At 39.1% G+C, this 23322-nt stretch overlaps 1 protein-coding gene across 18 annotated transcripts in view; it reads right to left on the reverse strand.

Annotated features, from left to right (window-relative positions):
• The window catches only part of MPDZ (multiple PDZ domain crumbs cell polarity complex component), a 105149-nt gene that overhangs the window by 49143 nt on the left and 32684 nt on the right, over nt 1-23322 (reverse strand). For 17 of the 18 annotated variants that reach the window (XR_011091055.1, XM_068666168.1, XM_068666170.1 and 14 more), the window contains exons 10-19: nt 22894-22982; nt 21020-21215; nt 20107-20196; nt 17983-18062; nt 13125-13271; nt 12253-12420; nt 11044-11229; nt 5320-5529; nt 3136-3252; nt 587-745 (exon numbers count right to left, since the gene is read on the reverse strand). Coding sequence is in view for 17 of the 18 variants with exons in the window: in XM_068666168.1 (XP_068522269.1) it covers nt 587-745; nt 3136-3252; nt 5320-5529; nt 11044-11229; nt 12253-12420; nt 13125-13271; nt 17983-18062; nt 20107-20196; nt 21020-21215; nt 22894-22982 (1442 nt within the window). In the remaining variant the exon portion in view is untranslated. The remainder of the gene's footprint in view (nt 1-586; nt 746-3135; nt 3253-5319; nt 5530-11043; nt 11230-12252; nt 12421-13124; nt 13272-17982; nt 18063-20106; nt 20197-21019; nt 21216-22893; nt 22983-23322) is intronic. The other variant, XM_068666175.1, reaches the window with a different exon arrangement.

The following is a 23322-nucleotide window of genomic DNA, read 5'->3' on the forward strand; positions in this document are numbered from 1 at the left end:
AAGGGTATGTGACCAGCAAGAATTAAGATACTGGTCTTTGTAATATTCTTGAGAAATTTAAAAAAGAAATTAGTAGCAATCAGAGGTTTGATATGCTTCATATTTAATTACAGTATAATTATGAACAATTTATGCAAAAACAAAGTAATCTGATTAACAAGTACTCTAACTACAAAGAAATAAAAAAACAAAGCTTAGGATGAAAACTTACTAAATCTAGAATTTTGCAGAACGATGAAGTTATTTTGTGTTACCATTCTTTAATATGTTCTGAAGTATTACCGGTTAAGTTTTTTTTTGTAGTAGACTGTTCACCACAGCTTTAACATTACAAGTTTCTCACAGTATTCTACCTGGCTATACAAAACATAGCCCAAGTTTTCAATCTTCCACCTGCCTCTCTCTTCCACACAGACAACTGGAAGACAACAGCATTATCTTAAATAAAACTGTAATTTAAAATGTTAACAAATGGTTGTGCAGATGGAACAAGGACAACATCTAGTAATACGGCTGCATACAGAACACTGAGCCTTTTCACATTCATAAGCAAGTTTTATCATCAATAAAATCATCCTTATTTTACCTTGGGAGTTGACGAGGGAAGGGAGAGACTGTAGTTCAGTTCATCACTACAGGCGCTGCCATGCAGAGCTAACATTGAAGCCTGGAAGGTGTCACTCTCTGGAGAATACTGAGATTCTAAGGTGGATTCATCCGCTAGATCTGCCTCTCCAGAGTCCACCTAACAACAGAAGCAATTTAATCAGCCAGGCTGTCTGTAACCTTCACGCAACATAAGCCCCAAACACATGTACCTCAGTCGCCACTAACTGACTGACACTTCACTTTTTTTCCCCTCTGCATTTTACAGTGAAGTTAGATTTGTACAGCACAGTAGGAAAAACTTCTTCTTCCAGTTACAAGAGATGTTACTCCATCTTCAGAGATGGCAAGGAACATCTTAATTAAAGTTGGAGTCTGAACTGGAACAAATTGTATGGCTGAAATAGGCTAGTGCCTCCTAATAGAAATATGAGGTGTTAGCAACTACTATTTTCTTTTACATTAATTCTTTTACAATAATTAAGGCTGTAAAAAAAATGAGCTTGACTAAGTGACACAAAAGAAAAGAAACTGCAACTATTTCCAAAACATTTATAAAAAGTCAGATGTCATATTTCTTATAATTTTAAAAATATTTTTTATTATCTTACATATGAAGTAAGATTTTAAAAAGAGTTCCAAACTTGAGTAGTCTTTTTCTTTTTAGGGGTATTCTTGTTCTTCAATGCAATATAATACACAAGTCTTGAAAAGAATTTTCAAATACTAGAATAAAATTAGGTCCTAAAGAACTTAATTCATGGTGCTTCATATTCTATACTGTGACTATACTTTTATCTCCCCTGGCAGAGCTCAAGGGAACATTGTATGCTAACAAAAATAGTCAGTGGAGTTCATAACCATGACTATACTGTAAACTTATATGAAGCAGCTAAGTGTAATCATCCATCTGCAGAGATAGGATCTAAGTGTTGTTTTGCAGCTTTTGAGGTTAATCACAAAATTAATTTATTCATTGTCAGATGGACAATTACAATAGCAAAACTCTACAGTGACTTCAAAAGATTATTTTCTGAGGTACAAATGATCTGGTTTTTACTGTCTCAACCCTAAAGACTTAACAAATAATTCAAACTACTCCTTTGGTGTAATTCACTCTCAGTCCATCTTTTGGAAAATACTCATCAGTGATACTGAAGCTAAGCTCTAAATAAGGATTGTGTAAAAAGGGGAAAGACTAGAGGAATCTGAGCATAGATTTATCTATTAAAACCAGTTCCTTGTGAATGCACTCTGCAAACATTTTGACTTGATGATTGCATATTCATTTTCATATTTTGCATATTTCACAGTCAGTTGACATAGCTGACAATTTTAACCATATAATTATCTGCTATATTCATTCAGCTCACTTTTATTTTTTTTTTTTATGAATCACACATAGAAGTCAAAAAGTTAAGTCCTTAAGATTTAGTCTAATCTTTTCTACCCATCTTTAATTAAAGGATATTTTCAATACATAACCTTGTTTCTTCATACTTCTTTTTCCTTTATAAATAAAGTAAGGCAAATCCTATTATATTGAAATAACTAGCAGTTTAACTAGTTCATCAAGATAACAAACTGAAGAAAAAAAAAAGTATTGTTAAAAAGCACATTATTAAAAACAATTTGTCATTTGAAAATGTGAAAAAATATCAAACACACTGCAATCAGTAATTCGGAGATTTTTCCTTGGAAGGATCCATTTCAGGTTTTTGTTTTGTTTAATTTGTTCCTTAAATGAATTAAGTTATGGTGTTTAGTACAAACTGTTTACCTACTCATATCCCCAGAAAATGGGGGCCAAACAATTAAAAACAACATAAGTCCCAGATCAGTATGAATAATCATGAGGACATATGTTTGGATATTTTTTTTTCTGTTTGCTTATTTGTTCTAGATTCCTATTTCCTTTGACATTTTTCTTTAAATTCTTAATTGTAACTTATGGGCCATGTAGGGCAGTGAACTTTCAGGTAAGTTACATTCTTTGTACAAGTGAACACATTTTGGTTTGCAAATGTCATAATCACTGATTGATGCTGAAGTTTAAAGAATACTATCAGGAAAAAAGCATTGGTAGCTTTTGAAGATGGACAGCATTCTTTGTAAGGCTGGCTTACATGCAAAAAGAGTTCCCAAAACTTTTTTCAAGGCAGCTAGGAAAGTAGAGCCATATAATACGAAACACAGGCAAAAAGATTTATTTACCAAATGAGCAAATGAACACTGCTCTACACAAGCTAAGATTTTCAAAGGGATGCACTGTGGAAGCAAGGAGACATGGGTGGCCATGATCTTTTGAAAATCTCAGCAAATTTTTTTTTTTTCATTTTTTTCCCCCATGCAAACAGTCAAAATCTCTAGATGCCAGTTTCTACCATGTGGGAATTCATCTCAACTATAGTGAATGAGTAACGTGGTGATAGTAAACACTTAAAGATAAGCATGAACAGTGACAACGCAACCTTTTTTCATTATGAAATGCAAAGACTTAAGAAATCTTTTTTAAGTTGGGCCACTAACCAGAGCTAGATCAGCATGGAAGAGGGCTGCATCAGCTGGCCCCTCCTCCTCAAATGACTGGGCAGTGTAGAAAAAGCAATCTTCCTTAGCAGAGACATAGCCCTCTTCTGGTGAAAGCTGCAGAAAGAACGAAGCTCTGAGTTGGATTGAGTGGCCAGCACACAGGGTGTTCAAAGTGCATTATGTGAGGGATGTTTAGAGAGGCAAATCAATTCCAAATGCATCAGAGTTCATTTCAATCACAGTTATACTGTTGAATAGGCAGAGATGTGTTTTTTTTTTTCAAAATTATCTGAATTGATTCAGCTTCACATGTCACTTTAAATACTCAAGTAAAAAAAAAAAAAAACCTTTCCAGCTATACCACAGAACCTACAGGCTAGTCTAAATTAATTCTCAATTTCTGCTCTTACGAAGCATTTATTAGAACTGCCGGAGCTGCTTCAAGGGACAGAGCCTAACAGTACAGGCCTACACAACCTCCCAGGCTGCCAAATATTCCTGATCAAAGGAACACTGAATACACTGCCTGTATTTTAAGGTGGTGTCTGCCAGGTCTAACAGCCTCAGAAGGACAAAACATAAAATTCTCACTGCAAATCAGCACCTTTTTCCAACACAATTTGATGTTAGGTTCATTCAGCTGGTATTGTAAAGAAGCCAGTGACTACTCAAAATGTTTACTTAACTGGTAAAATCATACATGACATATTAAAGTAGAAATGCAGAATGTTTACAAAATTCCAGGAACAGAGACAGAACAACCATGAAGGTTCTCTTTCAGAATGCCCTTTTAAGTAAGACAATGTCGATTTGCAAGACATTTTAGTGTGTGACACACAGTCTCCCCTATAAAAATAAATCTCAAAAAGAAAGTTTAAAAAGTGCCCTCTTTACTATGAGGAGAGTTTCTATGAACTTAAACATTAGCTATTCCCTCCTACCTACTTCACATGCACTGAAAATGAAAATTTGGTTATCTGCACTCACAAGGATTACAAAGATTGTCATTGTGTAAAAAGCAAAAATGAACTGCAAAAAATCACTTGGCCTTACAAATATGGTGAGACTGATCTTTCTACATATAATACCAATGGCATTCTACTGATTTGAATTTATAGACACCAGGGACACTAGTCCATGCTCCCACTTTGGTAGGGATAATTCAGGAGGATACTCTCAGTGGTAGCTGTGACGTAGATTTTTTTAAATTCACTGACCTGAGATGTCACTAAGGAAGTATACACAGTTTAGAAATCACAGGAATCTTTCATTAGTTGTATCCTTACATAATCTTGAAATAGATGTTTCTTGTCCTGGCCAATCCTCTATATTCTCTTTTATTTGTAAATCATGACACTTCCAGATGCAAGAGGAAGAGATGTGGGACAGATGCTGTGCAAATAAGCACTCTTACCAGCCCTCAGAATGCAGAGTACATTATTAAAATATAACCGCACAGATGCAGAACTGCACAGCATCCATACTGACACACTATCTCCATAACCCTAGGTCTTCCATATCTGGAGTTTGTTACCACTGAAAACGACACATACAATCCAAATCTTAAGATTAATAATCTCCCTTTTAAAACTCATTGTGTATTTTTGCCCCAGAATGGCTAAAGGAACGCAATTATTCAACCTCATTCTCCTAATTGCTAGAGACTCCTTTCTAAAATCAAGCCCAGAATTATTTATAGCTTTACCAAAATAACCAGCTGAGATACCTTAAGACTATTTACCATTCTTTAAATTAAGTACATAGTCTGTACAGAAAGACTGCATATGTGCTATACATATAGCAGACCAGACCTTATGAAGTAGTGCAGTAGGCAAATTCCAAACAATGTATAACTGTCTTTATGTCACCACCTTGCACATCCAGAAAATCTTGTAACATACAAAATTATGTCTAGCAGTTTGCAGTCCAGAAAGACTGTGCTGGTTGTAAGATGCTTCACTGTTTCTCTGCTAGGAGACTGGCGTGCTAGGTCCTGAAATCACCACACCTGTCATGCACTACACAGGCCATTCCTGCATGCAAGGAATCTCATACAATCTTCTGGATTTCGTGTGTCACCTGGCTGTATTCCAATGCAAAGAAAGTGTACGCAGAAGTCAGGATCATTATGTACCAGCTTAAATGACATGAAAATTATCCACAGCACTCCCAAATCCTTACAGGCAGTGGTTTGGCAACTCCTATTTTAACTGTTCCTGTTGGGGCTCCTTTCAGTGCTTGCACTGCTTCCTCCAGGCTGCCATTTTCCAGGTTGATATCATTGACAAACATAAGCCGATCTCCAGGAAGAAGTCTGCCATCTTGCTCAGCCACACCACCGGGAACTAATGAGCGAATTACAATTACAGTGTTTGCTGGGTCAACAGGATCCTAATTGAGTAAAAGGAAAAGAGACATTTCATTTTATTTACTCTATCTTGGTAGGCTTATTTTATGTATGCACTTTTAATGACCCACAACGCAGCCCTGCTCCAGATGAACCCTCAGCAGGAACAGCAGGAACACATACCCCTTTCCATACAACTGTATGTTTATGCTTCCTTCTGTTTTCTATTCCTAAATGTGAAAACATTTTCTACGTGATGTTCCATCACAAATCTCCAGCATAAAACACTGTTAAACTGCTGAGTGCAGTATGTATAGTAATGAGTAATCACACCAAAAATGTAAATACTTCCTACTCCTATGACACTGTGCAGACCTCACCCCCTCTTACACTTAGCTGTTTGTGAATAAAGATGGACAGTTCAGACTGGGGAAAGTTAACAATCTCTAGTGGAACAAACAGCTTATTTCAAAAACCACCATGGCACCAGATCTTTCTTGCTCAGCTGGGAAAGCACATTTAAAGAGTAAAATCCTCATGTTTGCCTAACCAAATACTTTACGAGACGGGAACATATCAACAAGGCACAACAAAGTCGATCTTCCTTTCAGAAAGAAAACTGTTTTCAAATCTCCATCCTCCAATGCACTGATATTTTTATAAATAAGCTAACATCAAGCTCTATGAACAGGAAAGTATAATTCTGTTGTAACAATCATAACAGGTACACAAACTTGCATAACTCTTTTAGAAATCACATTCACAAGGAAGATCATTAGATGTTAATGCTTCCAACATATGGCAATTCACCTGTGTGCATGCACAGAAAAATATGAGATATATGTAACAATGTACCAACTTCACTGATAGCAAAGGAAAGAGAAAAATAAACATCTACAAACTGGAAAGCAATTGCAACAATTTCTGTGCCAGAATGTACATCTGAAAGGATGCATGTCGTAAAGGCAGCAACCAAAACCGCAGGAATTAGAGACCTCTGAAAGCTAATGTGAGAGAGAGTGTTTGAGAGAGGGAGTGGGAGAGAGAAGACCCTTAATTATGGCAATTAATGCAATAAAGGGAATGCCATGAGGAAACAAAACTTTACAAGTTGAAATACAGCTAGCATTGCTGGACATCATTCTTGGACCTGAATACTGACACTTTCCTCACTATTTTAACAAGTATTTATACCACCACTTGAGATGATACTGCATGACATATTTTTGGAAAAAAATCAGCTTTCTAGTGCATGTGATTCTTATGTCCCTCAAAGTCTTCCCAGGGGTAAGGAATAATGTACTCTCCCACAGGCCTACCACTGTATGAAACATCAGAAATACAAAATCAACCTTCACTTTATCCACTGTCCATGGAAAATTAATTAAAAAATGGATGGAAAAAGAAAAACACAAGCATAAACCTTACTGTAAATTTAGTTTATTGTTCACAGTCTTAGATGAAAATAGAACTTCTGGAAACAAACTGAAATGTTTTAACCCCATCTCAAAGGTGAGAACACAGGACACAAGTATTATAATATCAAATAAAATAAAAAAAAAAAGGTAAGTAAGTTTGAGAAAGCTTCCTAGGCCTGTAGGATATAACCAAACTCACAGTAGTAAAACATATACAACAATTTAAGGTATTTCCAACAACTCTTAAAAAACATAATGTTTTAAGTAATCACATACGCAACCACATTTTGTATTTACACTTCAGAAAAGGCTGAAGAAAAAATATGCTTTAGTGTGCGCTAATATGGACTCCAAATACTCTGGCTCAGCTATAGTGTCTAATTTAAGAGCATTAAGAGTAACACAATAAATCATAACTGCTGTTTCGTTAAATGAGTACTTGACTATGCCTATATCCTTCAGATTGAGGCCCGTCTGGATGCCTATGTGGGCAACCTGCCCTAGGGAACCTGTTTGGGGAGTGGGGTTGGACCCGATGATCTCTAGAGGTCCCTACCAACCCCTACAATTCCATGATTCTGTGATTACTAAACTACACTGTTCTTCACAGTTATCAGTGTGCAAGTGCAAAAATACCTCTGGGGCATAGATTATTCCTAAGCAACACACCATGGGAATAACCTCCACCTTTAAGCGACCTCCAGATGCAAAGTACAATGTGTGTATCTCCTAGGGCAAAGATTCAGCAGAGACCTGCTAGACCACCAAACACTCAGGCAAAAGCCTGTGCTGACCAGAGGGAAAGTTAGTTGACTTTGATCAGAGATTAAAAAATATCCACTGTGACAACTGGAAACACAGGAAGAACATTTGTTGTATCCTGACCAAGCGGAGGCAGGAGACAGGCACTCAGCTGCTCTGACACAGGGTCACAATATGAATCACACCTTGAGATGTCCAGGAATTTTCAAGTCAAACACAAAATGAAAGAGAATGTCTAGGCACGTCCTAGATAGCAGCTAAGCAAGGGATTTCAGAATTACAGTTCTGGATTTTGATAAATCCTGCTTTAAGAATGTAAGTCCTTTATTGGATCTTTCTCTTAGCAAGGGCACCCTCGCTGCAGATGCAAAATACATGGCAAGATGCCTGAGTATTCTAAGATGTGTACATCATTCCTTACACCTGAGGCACTAGAGGTTCAGCTTTCTCAAGAGCCTAGTATTTTACTGATTATTTATTTTTCTGGATAAGTAAAATCATTACCATGAGAACCTGTAAAATCACAGAATCATAGAATGATTTGGATTGAAAGGGACCTATAAAGATTATTTAGTTCCAACCTCCCTGCTATAGGCAGGGACTTCTTTTGCTAGAATAAATTTCCCAAAGCCCCATCCAACCCAGCACTGTACACTTACAATAATGAGGTATCCGCAGCTTCTTTGGGCAACCTGTTCCAAAATCTCACCATCATCATGGAAAAATCTCTTCCTTATATCCAATCTAAATCTACCCTCTTTCAGTTCTTTTTAGAACCATTCTCCCTTGTCTTTTCAATATAGGCCCTGCTAAAAAGTCTTTCTCTATCTTTCTTACAACCCCTTTTAGGTTTGGAAAAGCCACAAGAAGGTCACTGTGGAGCTTCTTCTCCAGGCTGAACGTTCCCAGCTCTCTCAGCCTTTCTTCTCAAGAGAGGTACTCTCAGCTTCATGTCATCCACAAATGCTGAGGGCGTACTCCATCCAACCAGCTATGCCGTTGATGAAGATATTAAATAGTACTGACACCTGCACAGACCCTTGAGGGAGACCATTCATAAGAGTTCTCCACATGAACACTGAGCTGATGACTGTAGCTCTTTGAACACCATTACCCAGCTTATTCTTTATCCATCTAACAACCCACCCATCAGAAGCATATCCCTCCAACTTAGGAGCAAGAATGCAGTGGGAGATGACATCAAAGATCTCAGAGAAGTGCCAGTAGCTTTTTGTTTGTACACTATTGTAATCACTCCATCATAGGAGGCCACTAGATTAGTCAGGCAGCATGATTTTCACTTGGTCAAGCCATGTTGGCAGTCTCTGATCATCTCCCTGTCTTCCACATTTTGACAAAGCTTCCAGGAGGATATGTTCCATGATCTTACAAGGTACTAAGGTGAGGCTGACTCAACAGTAGTTTCCAACATCCTCCTTATTACTCTTTTTTAAAGATGGGTGCAATATTCCCTTTTTTTCCAGTCACTTGGAACTTTGCCTGAATGCCATGAGGAAAAGTGGCTTAGTGACTTCAACAGCCAATACTCTGCAGACCCTGGGATGCACCTGATCAGGTCCTGTGGTCTTGCAGTATGTTCCTGTGGTATGTTCAGTTTCCTGAAGTAGTCTCAAACCTGATCTTCTCTTACAATAGCTGGGTCTCCCTAACCCCCACCCCCCACCTCTACTCCACCTCCAAGTCCTTGCCTTGAGGGTCAGGGACTTGAGAGATGTGGAAGCAGTGATTTACCAGAGAAAATGAGGAAAAAAATGCTAAGTACCTCAGTCTTCTCCATGTCAGTTGTCACTAGTTCTGCTGTCTGTACCAGGGGGCAAATTCTCTATAATTACCTTTTTTTCTGGCAATGTAGCTGTAAATGTAGAAGTATGATAAGCCTTTCTTATCATACTTCACTCTCCTTAACAAATTCAACTCCAACTCTGCAGTAGTTTTCCCAATCCTATTCCTACATATCCAGGCAGCGCCCCTATATTCTTCCCAGGATACAGGCTTCTGGCTCTACTGCCTATGCATTTCTTTCTTTCACTTTCATTTGACCAGGAGGGTCTTTACTCAGTCATACTGGTCTCCTGCCCTCCTTGCCTGATTTCTTACACATAAGAATCAAGACCTATTATCTTTAGAGAACTGCCAGCCCTGTTCTCCACCTTAATCCCTGAGGGCAGTTTACTTACCGTGAAGTCACCCCCACTAATTCCTCAAACAACTCGGAGTTCACTCTCCTAAAATTCAGGGTCTTGATTTTACTCTTCACCTGTCCCAGAGCCCTTAGGATCATGAATTCCACCAGGGCATGGTCACCACACCCCAGGCTACCACCAATTTTCATCTCTCTAATTAGTTTATTTGCATTGGTAAGCAACAAGTATCTTAATGCTACTCCTCTGATTAGGCTATCTACCTCCTGCATTAAGAAGTTACCCAAAAGTCTCCTGAACTGCTTACAGCTTGCTGTGTTGCTTTTCTAGTAGATGTCAGGGTGACCAAAGTACACCAGCAGTACTACAGCCTGCAAGCACAACACTTCCTGTAGTTGAAGCAAGCATGCTTCTTCAGCAGGTTCCCCTTGCTAAGGTGGCTTGCAGCAAACTCCAAACACAAGGCTTCCTTTGTTGGCTTTCCCTTTATTTTTTACCCATAACCCCTCAAATTGCTCATCACTGTTTTTCAAAGGCAGCTCTGTGCAGTCAGTCCTTTTTTTAAAAAAAACACAATCAAAACAAACAAGCAAACAAAAAAAAAAGACACTGAGGGCAACCCCTCCCTCTTCCCTCCTTGCCAGTTCCTTCTGAGCAGTTTATAGCCATCAACCACAGCATTCCTGTAACATGATTCATCCCACCAAGTTCAAGTCACAGTGATAATAAGTGATCAAAACTTTCTAACTGCATGGTGGCTTCCAACTCCTCCTGTTTTTCACCCATACTACATGTACTGGTATAGAGGTGCTTCAGTCGGGCTATTGCAACCTTTTAAGATGTGTACAACTGAATTCCTCTGAGGCACTTCACACATGTTTTCCTGTTGATTTCTAATACACGAGCAACTCCCGGCTCTTCTCTATTAGTCAAAACTGAATCCCTTTCCCTCTTAGTCTAGTTTAAAGATGCCCTCATAAGTCTGGCCAGCTCTTGCCAGACTTGGCCACATGAATCCCATCATTATTCTTAACACAGTAATACAAATAGGTAATGTAGCTAGTGCGATGCCTGCCAGTAGTGACATCCATTCAGCTTTACTACATTGCCTGGTTTCCATTAACATTTACCACTAAAATACTTATTTAGATCTTATTGCAAGATCCCAATACAGAGCATTGAGTTGCCTACTCAAAGAAAGGAGCACAGAAGTTACCTGGTAATCCAGTATGCTAAATCCAAGACCCATACTCCCCTTCTCCAGGTCTATGTGCTGTACTTCTGTTTCCCACATTGCCAAAGAAGAGCTCTGCACCTCTTCCATACTCTGAGACTCGTCAGCCATTTCCAGAGTTGTTCCCTCTGTGTCTGAGGAGCCAATGAAACCGAGTTCGACATGAGCCTGGGAAAAAACAGTGTATGTTCACAAACTCCATAGAATGTAAATGTTTGCAAATTTGTAGAGACTAAATTCTGTTCACAAAAAGCAAGATAAAAACTAAGTGGTGTTTCTCTAAACACGAAAAAAGTGCAAACAGAGTTAACAAAATTATGTTAAGTCTAGCACAGATTTCACATATTCTTGTAACAAAATATCCATGATGCAAGTATACGAAAACACTCCTTGGAAACAGTATTTACAAAGCAGAACTTCCATCAAACTAAAAACTTCAGAAAGCCTCATTAGTGTATGTATTAAAATACAAAGGAAATATCTGTTATTAAATGGTATGTCTAAAAATGCCTTGATCTAAATATAGTAGCACTGACAGGAGTCAGAACATTTGAAAAAAGAGGACACAGACACATAAGGACATACGGACATACACACAAGTGTACATGTTTTTTTCTCTTCCCTCGGTTTCATAGCAAAGCTTAGCAACAGTAAATTCAATTCTGTGTCTTGCCCAGAAGTCAGAACTAACTGAGCTTCTTTTCATACAAATGCTATTGTTTTGTTACACTGTAGGCCACTCCTACATGTTTAACACATCAGACAGCCCAGAGCTTCGAACTTAAGAGTGACAGAAGTTTGTCTGTCAGGGAGTGCATGCTCAGGCTTGCTCAACTCAAACACAGAAACCTAGCTTCAAACTTACATGAAATATAAAGAGTTTGAAGACAACACAGTTCAATTTGCTATATCCCCACAGCCCACATGCAGAACAAAAATTAAGTATTTGGGTAGAAAGCCATGTGTCTCCAATTTTTGCCAACGTCCCTACCAGTATGTTTATCTTCTGGTTGGCCTAAAGTACAGTTGATGAGTAGAATTTGCCTTTTCCTATTTATTTGGTCCCAAGTCCTAAAATATTAAAAGAGACTTCTAATTTTGTACAAGATCTTTACACGTTTTTTCTCAAGGAAACAGTCATTTTCTTAGTAATTTTTATTAAAAAATACTTATATACATGCATATATATACCTTTTCTGTGAGCTGAACCTCCGATAGACTTATACCATCCAGTACTTCTGGATGATTGATAGGGGGAGCCACTGGACGACAACATACCATTGTCACCTTAATTGGCAGTTCTTTCAAGATATTCACCACATCCTTGTGGTTTTCTCCGAGCAGAGAGATCTCATTCACCTCAAGAATGAAAGAATGCACGGTGTTTAGCAGAAGAATAATGAACACAAATGGAAAAAAAAGAAACAAACAAACAAAAAAAACAAACACTAATTGTCTGATTTTTATGAAAACATCAGTAGATTTTCAGCCCTCAGTTTCTACTCAATTTGATGCTCAGTATCAGTGCAAGGATATGCTTTGAGCTGTTTGAAGAGTCTCATAAATTACATGATGCCATCTTACTAAACACCTTAGAACCCCTGTGTAAAACTCAGAACTTACAAATATGAAAACAAACAACACTAGCAGATTTGCATGGGAATTGGCATACTAAGCCTGAAAACAGATACATCATATTGATTTCTTGCATTCACATGAACAAAACTCAAATCTTAATTCTAAGAAAATGATTTAGAAACGTAAACAGGTGTTTATTCCCTTCACTGTACAGGGGTATTTCTAGATGCTTTTCCTGGGTATTCTTTTTTCGTGACTTCAATTGTATCTGAAATATCAGCTATGAGCTGAGAAATGCAGCTGTGCAGATGCAGTCACATAAGTATGTAGTAAGCACACATGAACTGTGTACACAAACACTTCTGGTAATGGGTGGTATGCTGTTAAGATATCCTACATTCCCAAAGTTGTAACTTGTGCAAAGCAAGTCACTTCTCAAGAATTCTACTGAAAGCAGACTAAAATAAAGCAGAACTTTTTCTTACTTCCAGAAGCTCATCTCCACTAAACAGCTTGCCACTTCGTCCAACTGGCCCTTCTGGTAGGATAGATCTGATAAAATGATGCCCCACTGTAGCTTCAAGGCTTATCCCTAGCCCACTGCTTTCGCTGAATTTGCTAACTACAGCCACCTAAAACAGATTAAAAAAAAAAAGTTACTTTTGTCATATTGAAAGCTGTATGTGCTACCTTCAGATTCAATTTACACATAGTGAAGTGAGAATTCCTGTAGGGATAAACTAGAAACACTGACATGTATAATGCAGGCTTAAAACTGCAAACAAATGTATCAAGTTACTACTTTAAGCTTTTCAGTAGCATTGAGTGAAATAACAGAAGCAGCTTAAAAGAAAGAATCCAACTTCCCAACAGGATGACGAGCACTGAGAGGATAAAACGAATAGCAGATAAAAACTAAAATCTACAGGCAACCATCAGTGTAATCTACACAATCACTAGCTATTAAGACTATTCTGGAAAAAAAAAACATCACTGTGGATTTACAGAGTGTCATCCAGGAACCATGACAGACAAAAAAACATATCTGAAATAACATGATCATGTTGCCCCCTGTGTGTGGATAAAGAAAGATATCAAAACGGACTTCAGGGGATTGGGGCAGTTACTGGATGGAGTGAATGTGTAGGTGGTGTTTTCCTCCATCTCTTCAGTATACAGCGTACAGTCCTTCCTACATCTCTTCAGTTCAGGAGGGATACTGAGTGTACCTGGAAGGCTGAACTAATCAGTATGTGGCTGAGAGTCTGGTGCAGCCGCAGCATTTCTTATTGTTTTTTTTTTTTTTTTTTTTTTTTTTTTTTGATCATGGGGAGGTTTACTTGGCACTTGGCCTGACAGCTGCTGTTGTGTCCCACTTGTCTCAAAGGGGGAAATGAAGGAGGAAAAGGCTGAGGTTCTCAATGCCTTCTTTCCATCTGTCTTTACTAGCCAGACCACTTATCCTCGGAATATTCAGCCTTCCAACCTGAAAATCTGTGATGGGGAGCAGAAGAAACTCCCACAGTTCAGGTGGAAATAGAGACCTGCTGCTCCACCTGGACTGTCACAAGTGCATGGGACTAGCCTAGCAACTGGCAGGACTTGTAGAGAAGGCTTTAAACTAGGTACAAAGGGGAACTGGGGGGGAAATAAGACTTGACAGAGATGAGCCTGGGGGAGCAGTCCCAGGGTTGGGGGTGAGGACAATTGCATAACTGAAGTCCATCTACATCAGTGGTGGTTGGGAGCTGTCTTGGGCAGTGACCATTCCATGACAGAGTTCTCTATTCTTGGTGAAGTCAGAAGAGGGGGTCAGTACAACTGCTACCTTAGACTTTCAGAGGGCAGACTTTGAATTGTTCAGGACACTGGGAGGGAGAGTCTCTTGGAAGTCAGTCCTGAAGGGTAGAGGGGTCCAGGAAGGACCCCTCCTCAGCATGGAAGTCTTAAAAGCAAAGGAGCAGGCTGTCCCCATGTGCCATAAAATGAGTCAGCAGGGAAGGCCCACATGGCTGAACTGGGAACTTTTGCTTTGTGTCTGGGAGAAAGAGAGTTTTTGTCCAGTGGAAGAAGGGACAGGTAACTCAGGGAGAGTATAAGGAAACTGCCAGCATATGCAGAGAAAAAATGACGACGGCCAAAGCCCAGTACAAGGTCAACCTGGCCACCATGGTCAACTAAAAGAGGAAATGTTTTTATAAATATATTAATGACAAGAGGATGGCCAAAGAGAATCTCCATTCTTTACTGGATGCAGAGAGGAACATGACTACTGAGGATAAGGAAAAGGCTGAGGTTCTCAATGCCTTCTTTCCATCTGTCTTTACCAGCTAGACCACTTATCCTCGGAATATTCAGCCTTCCAACCTGAAAATCTGTGATGGGGAGCAGAAGAAACTCCCACAGTTCAGGTGGAAATAGAGACCTGCTGCTCCACCTGGACTGTCACAAGTGCATGGGACCAGATGGGATCCACCTGAGAGTCCTGAGGGAGTTGGCGAATGTGATTGCTGGGCCACTTTCCACCACCTATCACTGGTCATGGTCATTCAGGGAGGTCCTGGATGACTGGAGATGTGCTAATGTGACACCCATCTACAAGGGTTGTAAGGAGGACCCAGGGAACTACAGGCCTGTCAGCCTGACCTCAGGGCCAGGAAAGGTGATGGATCAGGTCATCTTGAATGCAGTCATGCAGAGTATGCAGGACCACCAAGGGATCATGCCCAGTCAGCATGGTTTCATGAAAGGCAAGTCCTGCCTGACCAACCTCATCTCCTTCTATGACTCGGTGACCTGCCTGGTAGATGAGGGAAAGGCTGTTGGTGTAGTCTACCTAGATTTCAGCAAGGCCTTTGACACAGTCTCCCACAATATTCTCTTGGAGAAGCTGGCAGCCCATGGCTTGGACAGGGACACTCTTTGCTGGGTTAAAAGCTGTCTGGAGCACTGGGTCCAGAGAGGTGATGGTGAATGGAGTGGAATCCAACTGGTGACCAATTACCACTGGTGTTCCCCAGGGATCGGTGTTGGGGCCCATCCTCTTTAATATCTTTATTGATGACTTGGATGAAGGAATTGAGTGCTCCCTTAGTAAGTTGCAGACATCATCAAGTTGGGGGGAAATGTCAATTTGCTGGAGGGTAGGAAGGCCCTGCAGAGGGACCTGGACAGGATGGGTCTATGATGGTTTTACCTTGCTAGGCAACTGAACTCCACCACAACCGCTCTTTCACTCTCCCTCCTCAGAAGAGGAGGGAAAGAAGAAAAAGAAAGAAACAACTCACAGGTTGAGAAAAGGATAATTTAGTTAAAAGTAAAAATAAGTACTAAGGAAAAAATATTATTAATTAAATAATTTAACTAAAGGGAAAAGGAAGAGGGAAAAAAAAAAAACAATAAGCAAAGGCTGTCTGAAGTGCAGAGGAAATAAATTACTCTCTACTTCCCACAAACAAGCAATGCTTGACCACATCCTTGAAGCAGGGCCTCAATGCATGTAGCTGTTGTTCGGGAGGAGAGACGTTTTCACAAGAGCCAACCCTTCCCTTCTTCCTTTTTCCACCTTTTATTGCTGAGTGTGACATCATCTGGTATGGAATCCCTTTGGTTAGTTTAAGTCAGCTGCCCTGGTGATGTTCCTTCCCCATCTCATGCCTACCCCCAGCCTGCTGGGTCTGGGGCATAGTTATAGGGAGTCCTGATGTGGTGCCATTATTTCTTGGCAGTAGAAACAATACCGGTGTGATACCAGTGCTGTTCTAGCTCCAAGTGCAGAGCACAGCACTGTGTGGGCTGCTGCAGGGAACATTAACTCCATCCCAGTCAGACCCAGTACAGAGTCAATAGGCAGAGGCCAATGGGATGAGGTTTAACTTGGCTAAGTGCTGGGTCCTGCACTTTGGCCACAGCAACCAGGAAAAGGATCTAGACTTGTTGGTCGATGCTTGCCTGAACATGAGCCAGCAGTGTCCCCAGGTGGCAAAGAAAGCCAATGGCATCCTGGCTTGTATCAGGAGTAGTGCAGCCAGCAGGACCAGGGAGGTGATCGTCCTCCTGTACTCTACTCTGGTGAGGCCGCACCTCGAGTGCTGTGTTCAGTTTTGGGCTACACTACATGAAGGCCCTTGAGCAAGTCCAGAGAAGGGCTACGTACGAAGCTGGTGAAGGGCCTGGAACACAAGTCCTGTGAGGAGCAGCTGACTCCTCACAGCAGCTGACTGGGGTTGTTTAGTCTCAAGAAGAGAAGGCTCAGGAGAGATCTTATTGTTCTCTAAACCTGAAAGGAAGGTGGGGGGAATTGGGGGTTGGCCTCTTCTCACAGATAACCAGTGATAGGACTAGAGGGAATGGCCTCAAGTTGCACCAGGGCAGGTTAAGGGTGGAAATTAGGAGACATTTCTTTCCAGAAAGAGCAGTTAGGCATTGGAATGGGTTGCCCAGGGAGGTGGTGGAGTCACTGTCACTAGGCATGTTCAACGAAAGGTTGGACCTGGTGTTTAGGGACATGGTTTAGTGGCTGACATTGGTAGCAGGGTGATGGTTGGACCACCTGATCTTACAGGTCTCGTACAACCTTAATGATTCTACAATTCAGACTCTGGGGCAAGAACAACTAGAAAAAACTTTTAAGTACAGAAAATGAAACATGCCCAATATAATACAATCCATGTCAAATGTGGAAGAGGTTCTGCATGCTCAAATTTGCATTTGTGTAAAAACAGGACAAATGCTTGGATCAGGGGAGAGTCAGGTAAAAACTGAACCTTTAATCACTTACAGGTATTTGCATATTCAAGTGGGAAGTGTATGCGACAATAGTATCTAATCGTACATACTTTTGCAGAGACCAAAGCTTTGGCACATCACTTTGAAATAAAGTCCTAAACTCAGGTACTGCTTTACAGCTGTATCTACAGTAAATGTCATATGTATTGCTTCTACTGCTGTATCAAACAATCCATTCAGTATGCAAAATGGGTAAGAGATTTCAGGCACTAGCTTGAAATTCTGCCTAATCAAGGGAGCTTTGAAATTTACCTTAAATATTATTTTTTCTCTAATACATGCTTATCCCCATGAAGGCAGGAAATCTGTGAAACAATATCCATCGGCACAGTAACCTAAGACAATTGTGATTATTTTACCAGAATCACTACAGAAAAATATTGTAAATTTTGCATATGGGTATAAAGTAAAAACCTCCCAACAGATTAATGAGTGTATATATTATCTTTATAAATAAATGCATAAATATAATATGCACATATTTGTATTTGTATGCTAACAACATAATACGTGGACCAATTCAAGGACACTTAATAATAATTGAAGTTTACTTACCACTATTTCATAATCTGAACCCATAATCCTCTGCCACTTTGCCTTTGTAGCCGCTTCTTCTGTAGTAGTTAGCTGAAAATCTGTAAGTTATGTCTGAGATTACTATGACAAAAAATAAAAACTTCTGTCTAAACCTATTTCTGGTAAAGTTTACGCACCACACAAGATTACACAATCACTCCATAACGCTAGCACTCTCCTATATATGACTAAAATTTTGACATGTTCTTTATTACTGGGTTTGGGCTTACCAGTACTAAAACCTGCCAAATCATATTTGATCCCAGCCCCAAAGCTAAGTGTACTTTGAAAGACATGAAGTTCAGTCAAAAAGTCTGTCTTAAAGGACAGATTTAAACCAGCCTTGGTGTTGAGTGACGTTAATGCAACCTTATCTAAGAAAGGAATTAAGTGGGCATGAAATACAGAAGCTACATAGATGCCCCACACATTTGTTAAATTAGACTGGTGGGCTGGTCAGACTGATTCAGTGGGATGGCTGAAATATTTACAGATGCAATACTGAATCCTGCTCCTTTTGGACAGAACCTACATTTTACAAAGCGTATCCAAATGGAATAAGTTTTGAAACAAAATGTGGAGGTTTTATATTTTCAAAACTCTGAGCATGACCATAAAGGATCTTTTAAACCTGTAGGCCCTAGAGGGCAGTGGAAGAACATAAGTTGTAGCTCCTTTTTAAAAAATAAAATAGATTCAGATAGATGCACACACATAATGAGAAATAACTAGCAGTTGAAGAGCTGCAATGAAATTCCTGTTGGAATAGAAGGAGGGGAGAAAAGTCACGATGCTGTGAAAAATACAGTGACAAGCTAGGCAGCAAACTGCAGCAACTCTTAACTAGTTTGAATGTTTATCTGCAATCTGAATAAAACAGAAAAATGATTTTCTCCTACTCACTTTTCCCTCATTTGAACTGTTTAGATTTAAAGGCAGGAAACAAACAAACTGAAGGAACAAACAGTATTTAGGTAAAACAGCACAGCAAATTTAGTGGAACCCTATAAGGTCCACAGTCCATGCTGTGCATACAGCAAGCATCAAAATAAACTTCGTAACTGAATGCTAATCATTGACAAAGACTAAAATCTTTATTCAAAGATAAAGTTCTGAACTCCCACTGGTTCTCTGTAAGAATTTAAGGTGACTGACAGCCTCAGACAGTGTCACAAATCTAGACATCACTCAGAAACAATGAAAATAAAGCCAGTTGCTTAGGTACTGTGCAGCATTCAAATATAACAGTACTTCCTTCAAAGCAGAGACCCTGCAGTATCTGAAGGCAAGGTATTAAAAACAAAGTTTTCAGCTATCTAGAATAATGTAAAGCAGCATTTATGAAAAGATATACCAAGAAGATATCTACTAGATAACTCACAGAGATGGATGCTTTTCAGCTTCTCTAGCTATGAAATCAAGGAGATATTAGAAAACACATCAAGTGCTGTCTCAATCTGGAAAATATACATCCACAGAGGAAATTTGAAATGAGGCACAATGCCCTAACATCTCAAGGGGAAAAGGAAATACCCATTATAAAATAATAACTTCCATAAAAGATATGGGAAAGTCAGAGCATGTCAGTGCTCCAGAACTGTCTGAATTTCAAACACTAACAGAAAGCACCGATTGAAATGAATGCAAGCTTGGGAATTTGTGAGAGAGATACTTATCACAAAAGATAAAAGTCCTCAAACTTTAGCTAGATAGCTGCAAGGAACTGGAAAGATAGGGCATGCTGAGTTGGAAAGAGAAAGCATATTGGGGAATAAGGAGGCCAAAAGGTTTAATGAAAAAGTTCAAGTGGAAATACACAACTATAATAAAAAGAAACACAAGCATGTAGAAAGCAGAATGCTTTGTGTGACATCTTTTGACAAATAAATGCAATTGTTTTCAGACACACCACAGTAGTAGTGAAAGACAGTATTTGACTTACAGCACTCAGGAGTACACACACAGTACACACTTTCATGTATGATTACTTCCACTTTCTAGTTGCATAGCACACAGATGATTGAAAGGCACATAAAACAATTGACCTTTGAGAAAGCACAGCAAAGTGCCATTTCACAGAATAAAATATTAAACATTGTGAACCTGTTTCTTGTTGTTTAATGTCCTCTCCAATGTTTATTGCACTGGGACTGCATGGCAATGATGGAGATCCCTGTTCTGTTTCACTGTTATCTGGAAAAAGAAGAAAAAACAACTTTCAGCTTTCAGTTTTATGCATTGCCATTTTCACCAACTTCACAGGCATGTCTCAGAGCACTGAGAGGATGTTACACAGGGAACACATTAGTACATTTTTCAAAATCTTATGCAAATTAAGGATTATGCCTTAATCTATGAACTGAAATATATTTTCTGGACTGGTATCAGCAGAGGTAAGTAGATGAATAAGTCTGTCTATCATCCAGCCTCCATGTGAATATTCTTTCAAGATCTGGTACACATACTTCAAGATGTGCACAGTTAAGATTAAGCTTCACTAATTGGATCTCAGTGGCAAAACTAATATTCGCCATGGCTTCTGAACTTTGTACACAAATGTAATAAATACCCCATCAGATTATTAATGACCTCTACATATAACCCATCACTCTCATACCTCCACCTTGTGACACAGACATGTAAGTAAAAAGAACTGAGACGTGCTTTTCCCAACATGGAGGGTATCTCTTTGCTTGCTCTTCAATGCCACTCTCGTGCTTCAGCACTAATAACATACTCACTGCCTGCTTGCTTTTCAAAGGTCTGCAGGATCAAAGTCTTCAAGGAATTCAGCCAAGAGTGCAGTGCAGAGCTTTCAAGGTTTGCTTTGAAAATGTAGAAAAATAATACTACCGTTTCTAAAAGATTAATCAAATCATAGTAGACCAAATTCTGCCCTCATGCTCTGCCATCGGGAATAACTGTCCAGAATGAAACTGACCAATTTTATTTCTAGTTTGTAATTGAGAAGAAAAATATTTCAAGCCAAATTTAAAGCAAAGCCAGATTTAATTACCTTTGGCTGTGCCACTATCCATTGTTGGTAACAGTAAGTCCCTTTCAACAGCAGCATTGAACTCCTCCTGGGGCTGAATATGATTTTCCTGCTTAAGCCCTCTTCGGATCAAAGTGAGCCGAACTGTTTGTCCTGTATGTCGCAAAACATCAACTGCTTGCTGGTTGGTAAAACCCTGAAGATTTGTTCCATCCACCTGCAGGATTGAGTAGTTTATTAGACAGCAAGAAAACAACCAGAAAAAAAAATGTCCAGGGAAAAATAATGTCACGATCATACCGTATCTGTAAGAGCAAAAAGCAAGTAGAAGGACAAGAACAAAAACCTGGAAGACATATTGATGTTCGGCACACAAGGCATTTTACCCAAAAGCTGTACCAACCTGTACCACAGCAAAGTGAGTGCCTGCCATGATGGGACTATGCAGATAAACTCTGTGAGGTGGAAGAGGACACAAGCAAGAGCACAAGCAAGTGCTGTGCGAGGTGCTCTGGATCAGGCAGGCAGGCAAGCTGCACAAACATCCCCACCTCCGAGCAGAAGACACATGGCAAATAAACCAACACAGCCATGGCTGGAACAGCTTGTGAAAGGGGCATGAGGAGGGACACATTCATTCATTGTCATAGGGAGAACTACGGCGCATAGCAACTCTGGAGTCAGGTAATCTCAGATGCAGGAAAGTCTACTACTGAACACTATAAAGTCCAATTACTGTATCAGTGGTCCAGACGTTATTTATGGTCCAGAATTTTAATATTTTAAGAAATATAAATTTGACCTCTTCTGTTTGAAGTCATCCCGTTACCTCATTAATTCAGTTTCGCTTTCTGAAACTCAAGAAATGTTTTGGCGTTCTCATTTTCATTCCATTGTCCCTAGTACACACAACATTTCATTCTCCTCTCTGCAAGCTCCATGTTACCCTATTCTTTCTACATCTCACGCCTTGGAATCTGTAATTTTTGAAAAACTTCGAAGCAATGTTACATCCCCTTGGCCCATTAATTGTTTAGGCCTATGTATATAGCACACATATCCCATTATTTTAATTCCTCTTGCATGAAGAATGGCTCCTCTTACACCCTTAGTCATTTCCTTGCCCTTCTTTGAACTACTTCCAACTCTGGTGCCCTTCTAAATAAAAAGTAATTAAAATAAGCTGGGACAATTTATTTTTTCCACCACAAGTAAGGAAAACATATTTTTAAAACATTTATTATCCTTTTGCCTACAGTCATCTCAAATCTTTTTCTCCTTCTGCATCTGTAGTAGCAAAAGAAACCAAATTTCGCATTGATTTGTTTCAGCCATTTGAACTCAGCATTTAAAACATTATAAAAACCATACATACTTTCACAGACAAACATGAAGGCATATTCATACTAGGAGAGAGATCATAATTTGTTAGTGCTGCCTTCACACAAATACAAGTACAGATCTAAGACAGACTTAGATCTAAGATCTAAGCGTGGTTCCTTCATTTATGACCAAATTTTCATCAAAAAAGCAACATTTTGTGCATGAAAATATTTTCTTCTTTCTCTGACCATCTAAAATTTTAATAACTTACTTGAAAAATAATTTTGAAAACAGTTGCTTAACTTGTATTAAACTTTGAAACTCTGCCTTATCAGTTTCAAAGTTCCTAAACTTGTAAGATATTTGAAAGTTTCCTTGAAAAAAAAAAAAAACAACAAACAGTTAAAAGGTAGCAAAATCAGAAACGTAATTTAATTGAATGGTCAGTCAAAAGACAACTCACCATTTCAACTCCAATCTTAAATGTTTTAAGTATTACATGAGCGCTCCTTCACAACTTGTATAAGTACAGAGCTTGGCAGAAAAGTGTTTTCATTTCTTTGTTTACTTACAACTATAATTTGATCTCCCACGTGGATTCTGCCATCATGTTCAACAGCACTGCCTTTTGTAATGCTTTTCACAAAGATACCAGAAGGTTCTGGGATGGAAAAACAGAGCAAATAAACAAATTTATTACAGAAACATTTTATATAATGCAACAATCACCTACTAATGTCACCAGCCAAAGGAAGAAAAAGAAAGAAAACCCAATCTTGAGGTAAAACAAGGAAAGAATCATTATGAATGTACATGCTTCCAGTAAAACATTCCTAAAGAATAAGTCTAATTAATGTCAGCTTGCATTACAGCCAATTTTACTCAAAATATTACTACTCCAAATTTACATTGTTTACTGCAAAGGAACAAAAAATATTCTAATTTAATCTAATCTAAATGTTAAAAACAACACTGACAAAAAAAAAGTCTTTCTTACACTT

This window comes from Anas acuta, chromosome Z (genome assembly GCF_963932015.1).
Source record: "Anas acuta chromosome Z, bAnaAcu1.1, whole genome shotgun sequence".
NCBI classification, from domain to species: Eukaryota; Metazoa; Chordata; class Aves; order Anseriformes; family Anatidae; genus Anas; species Anas acuta.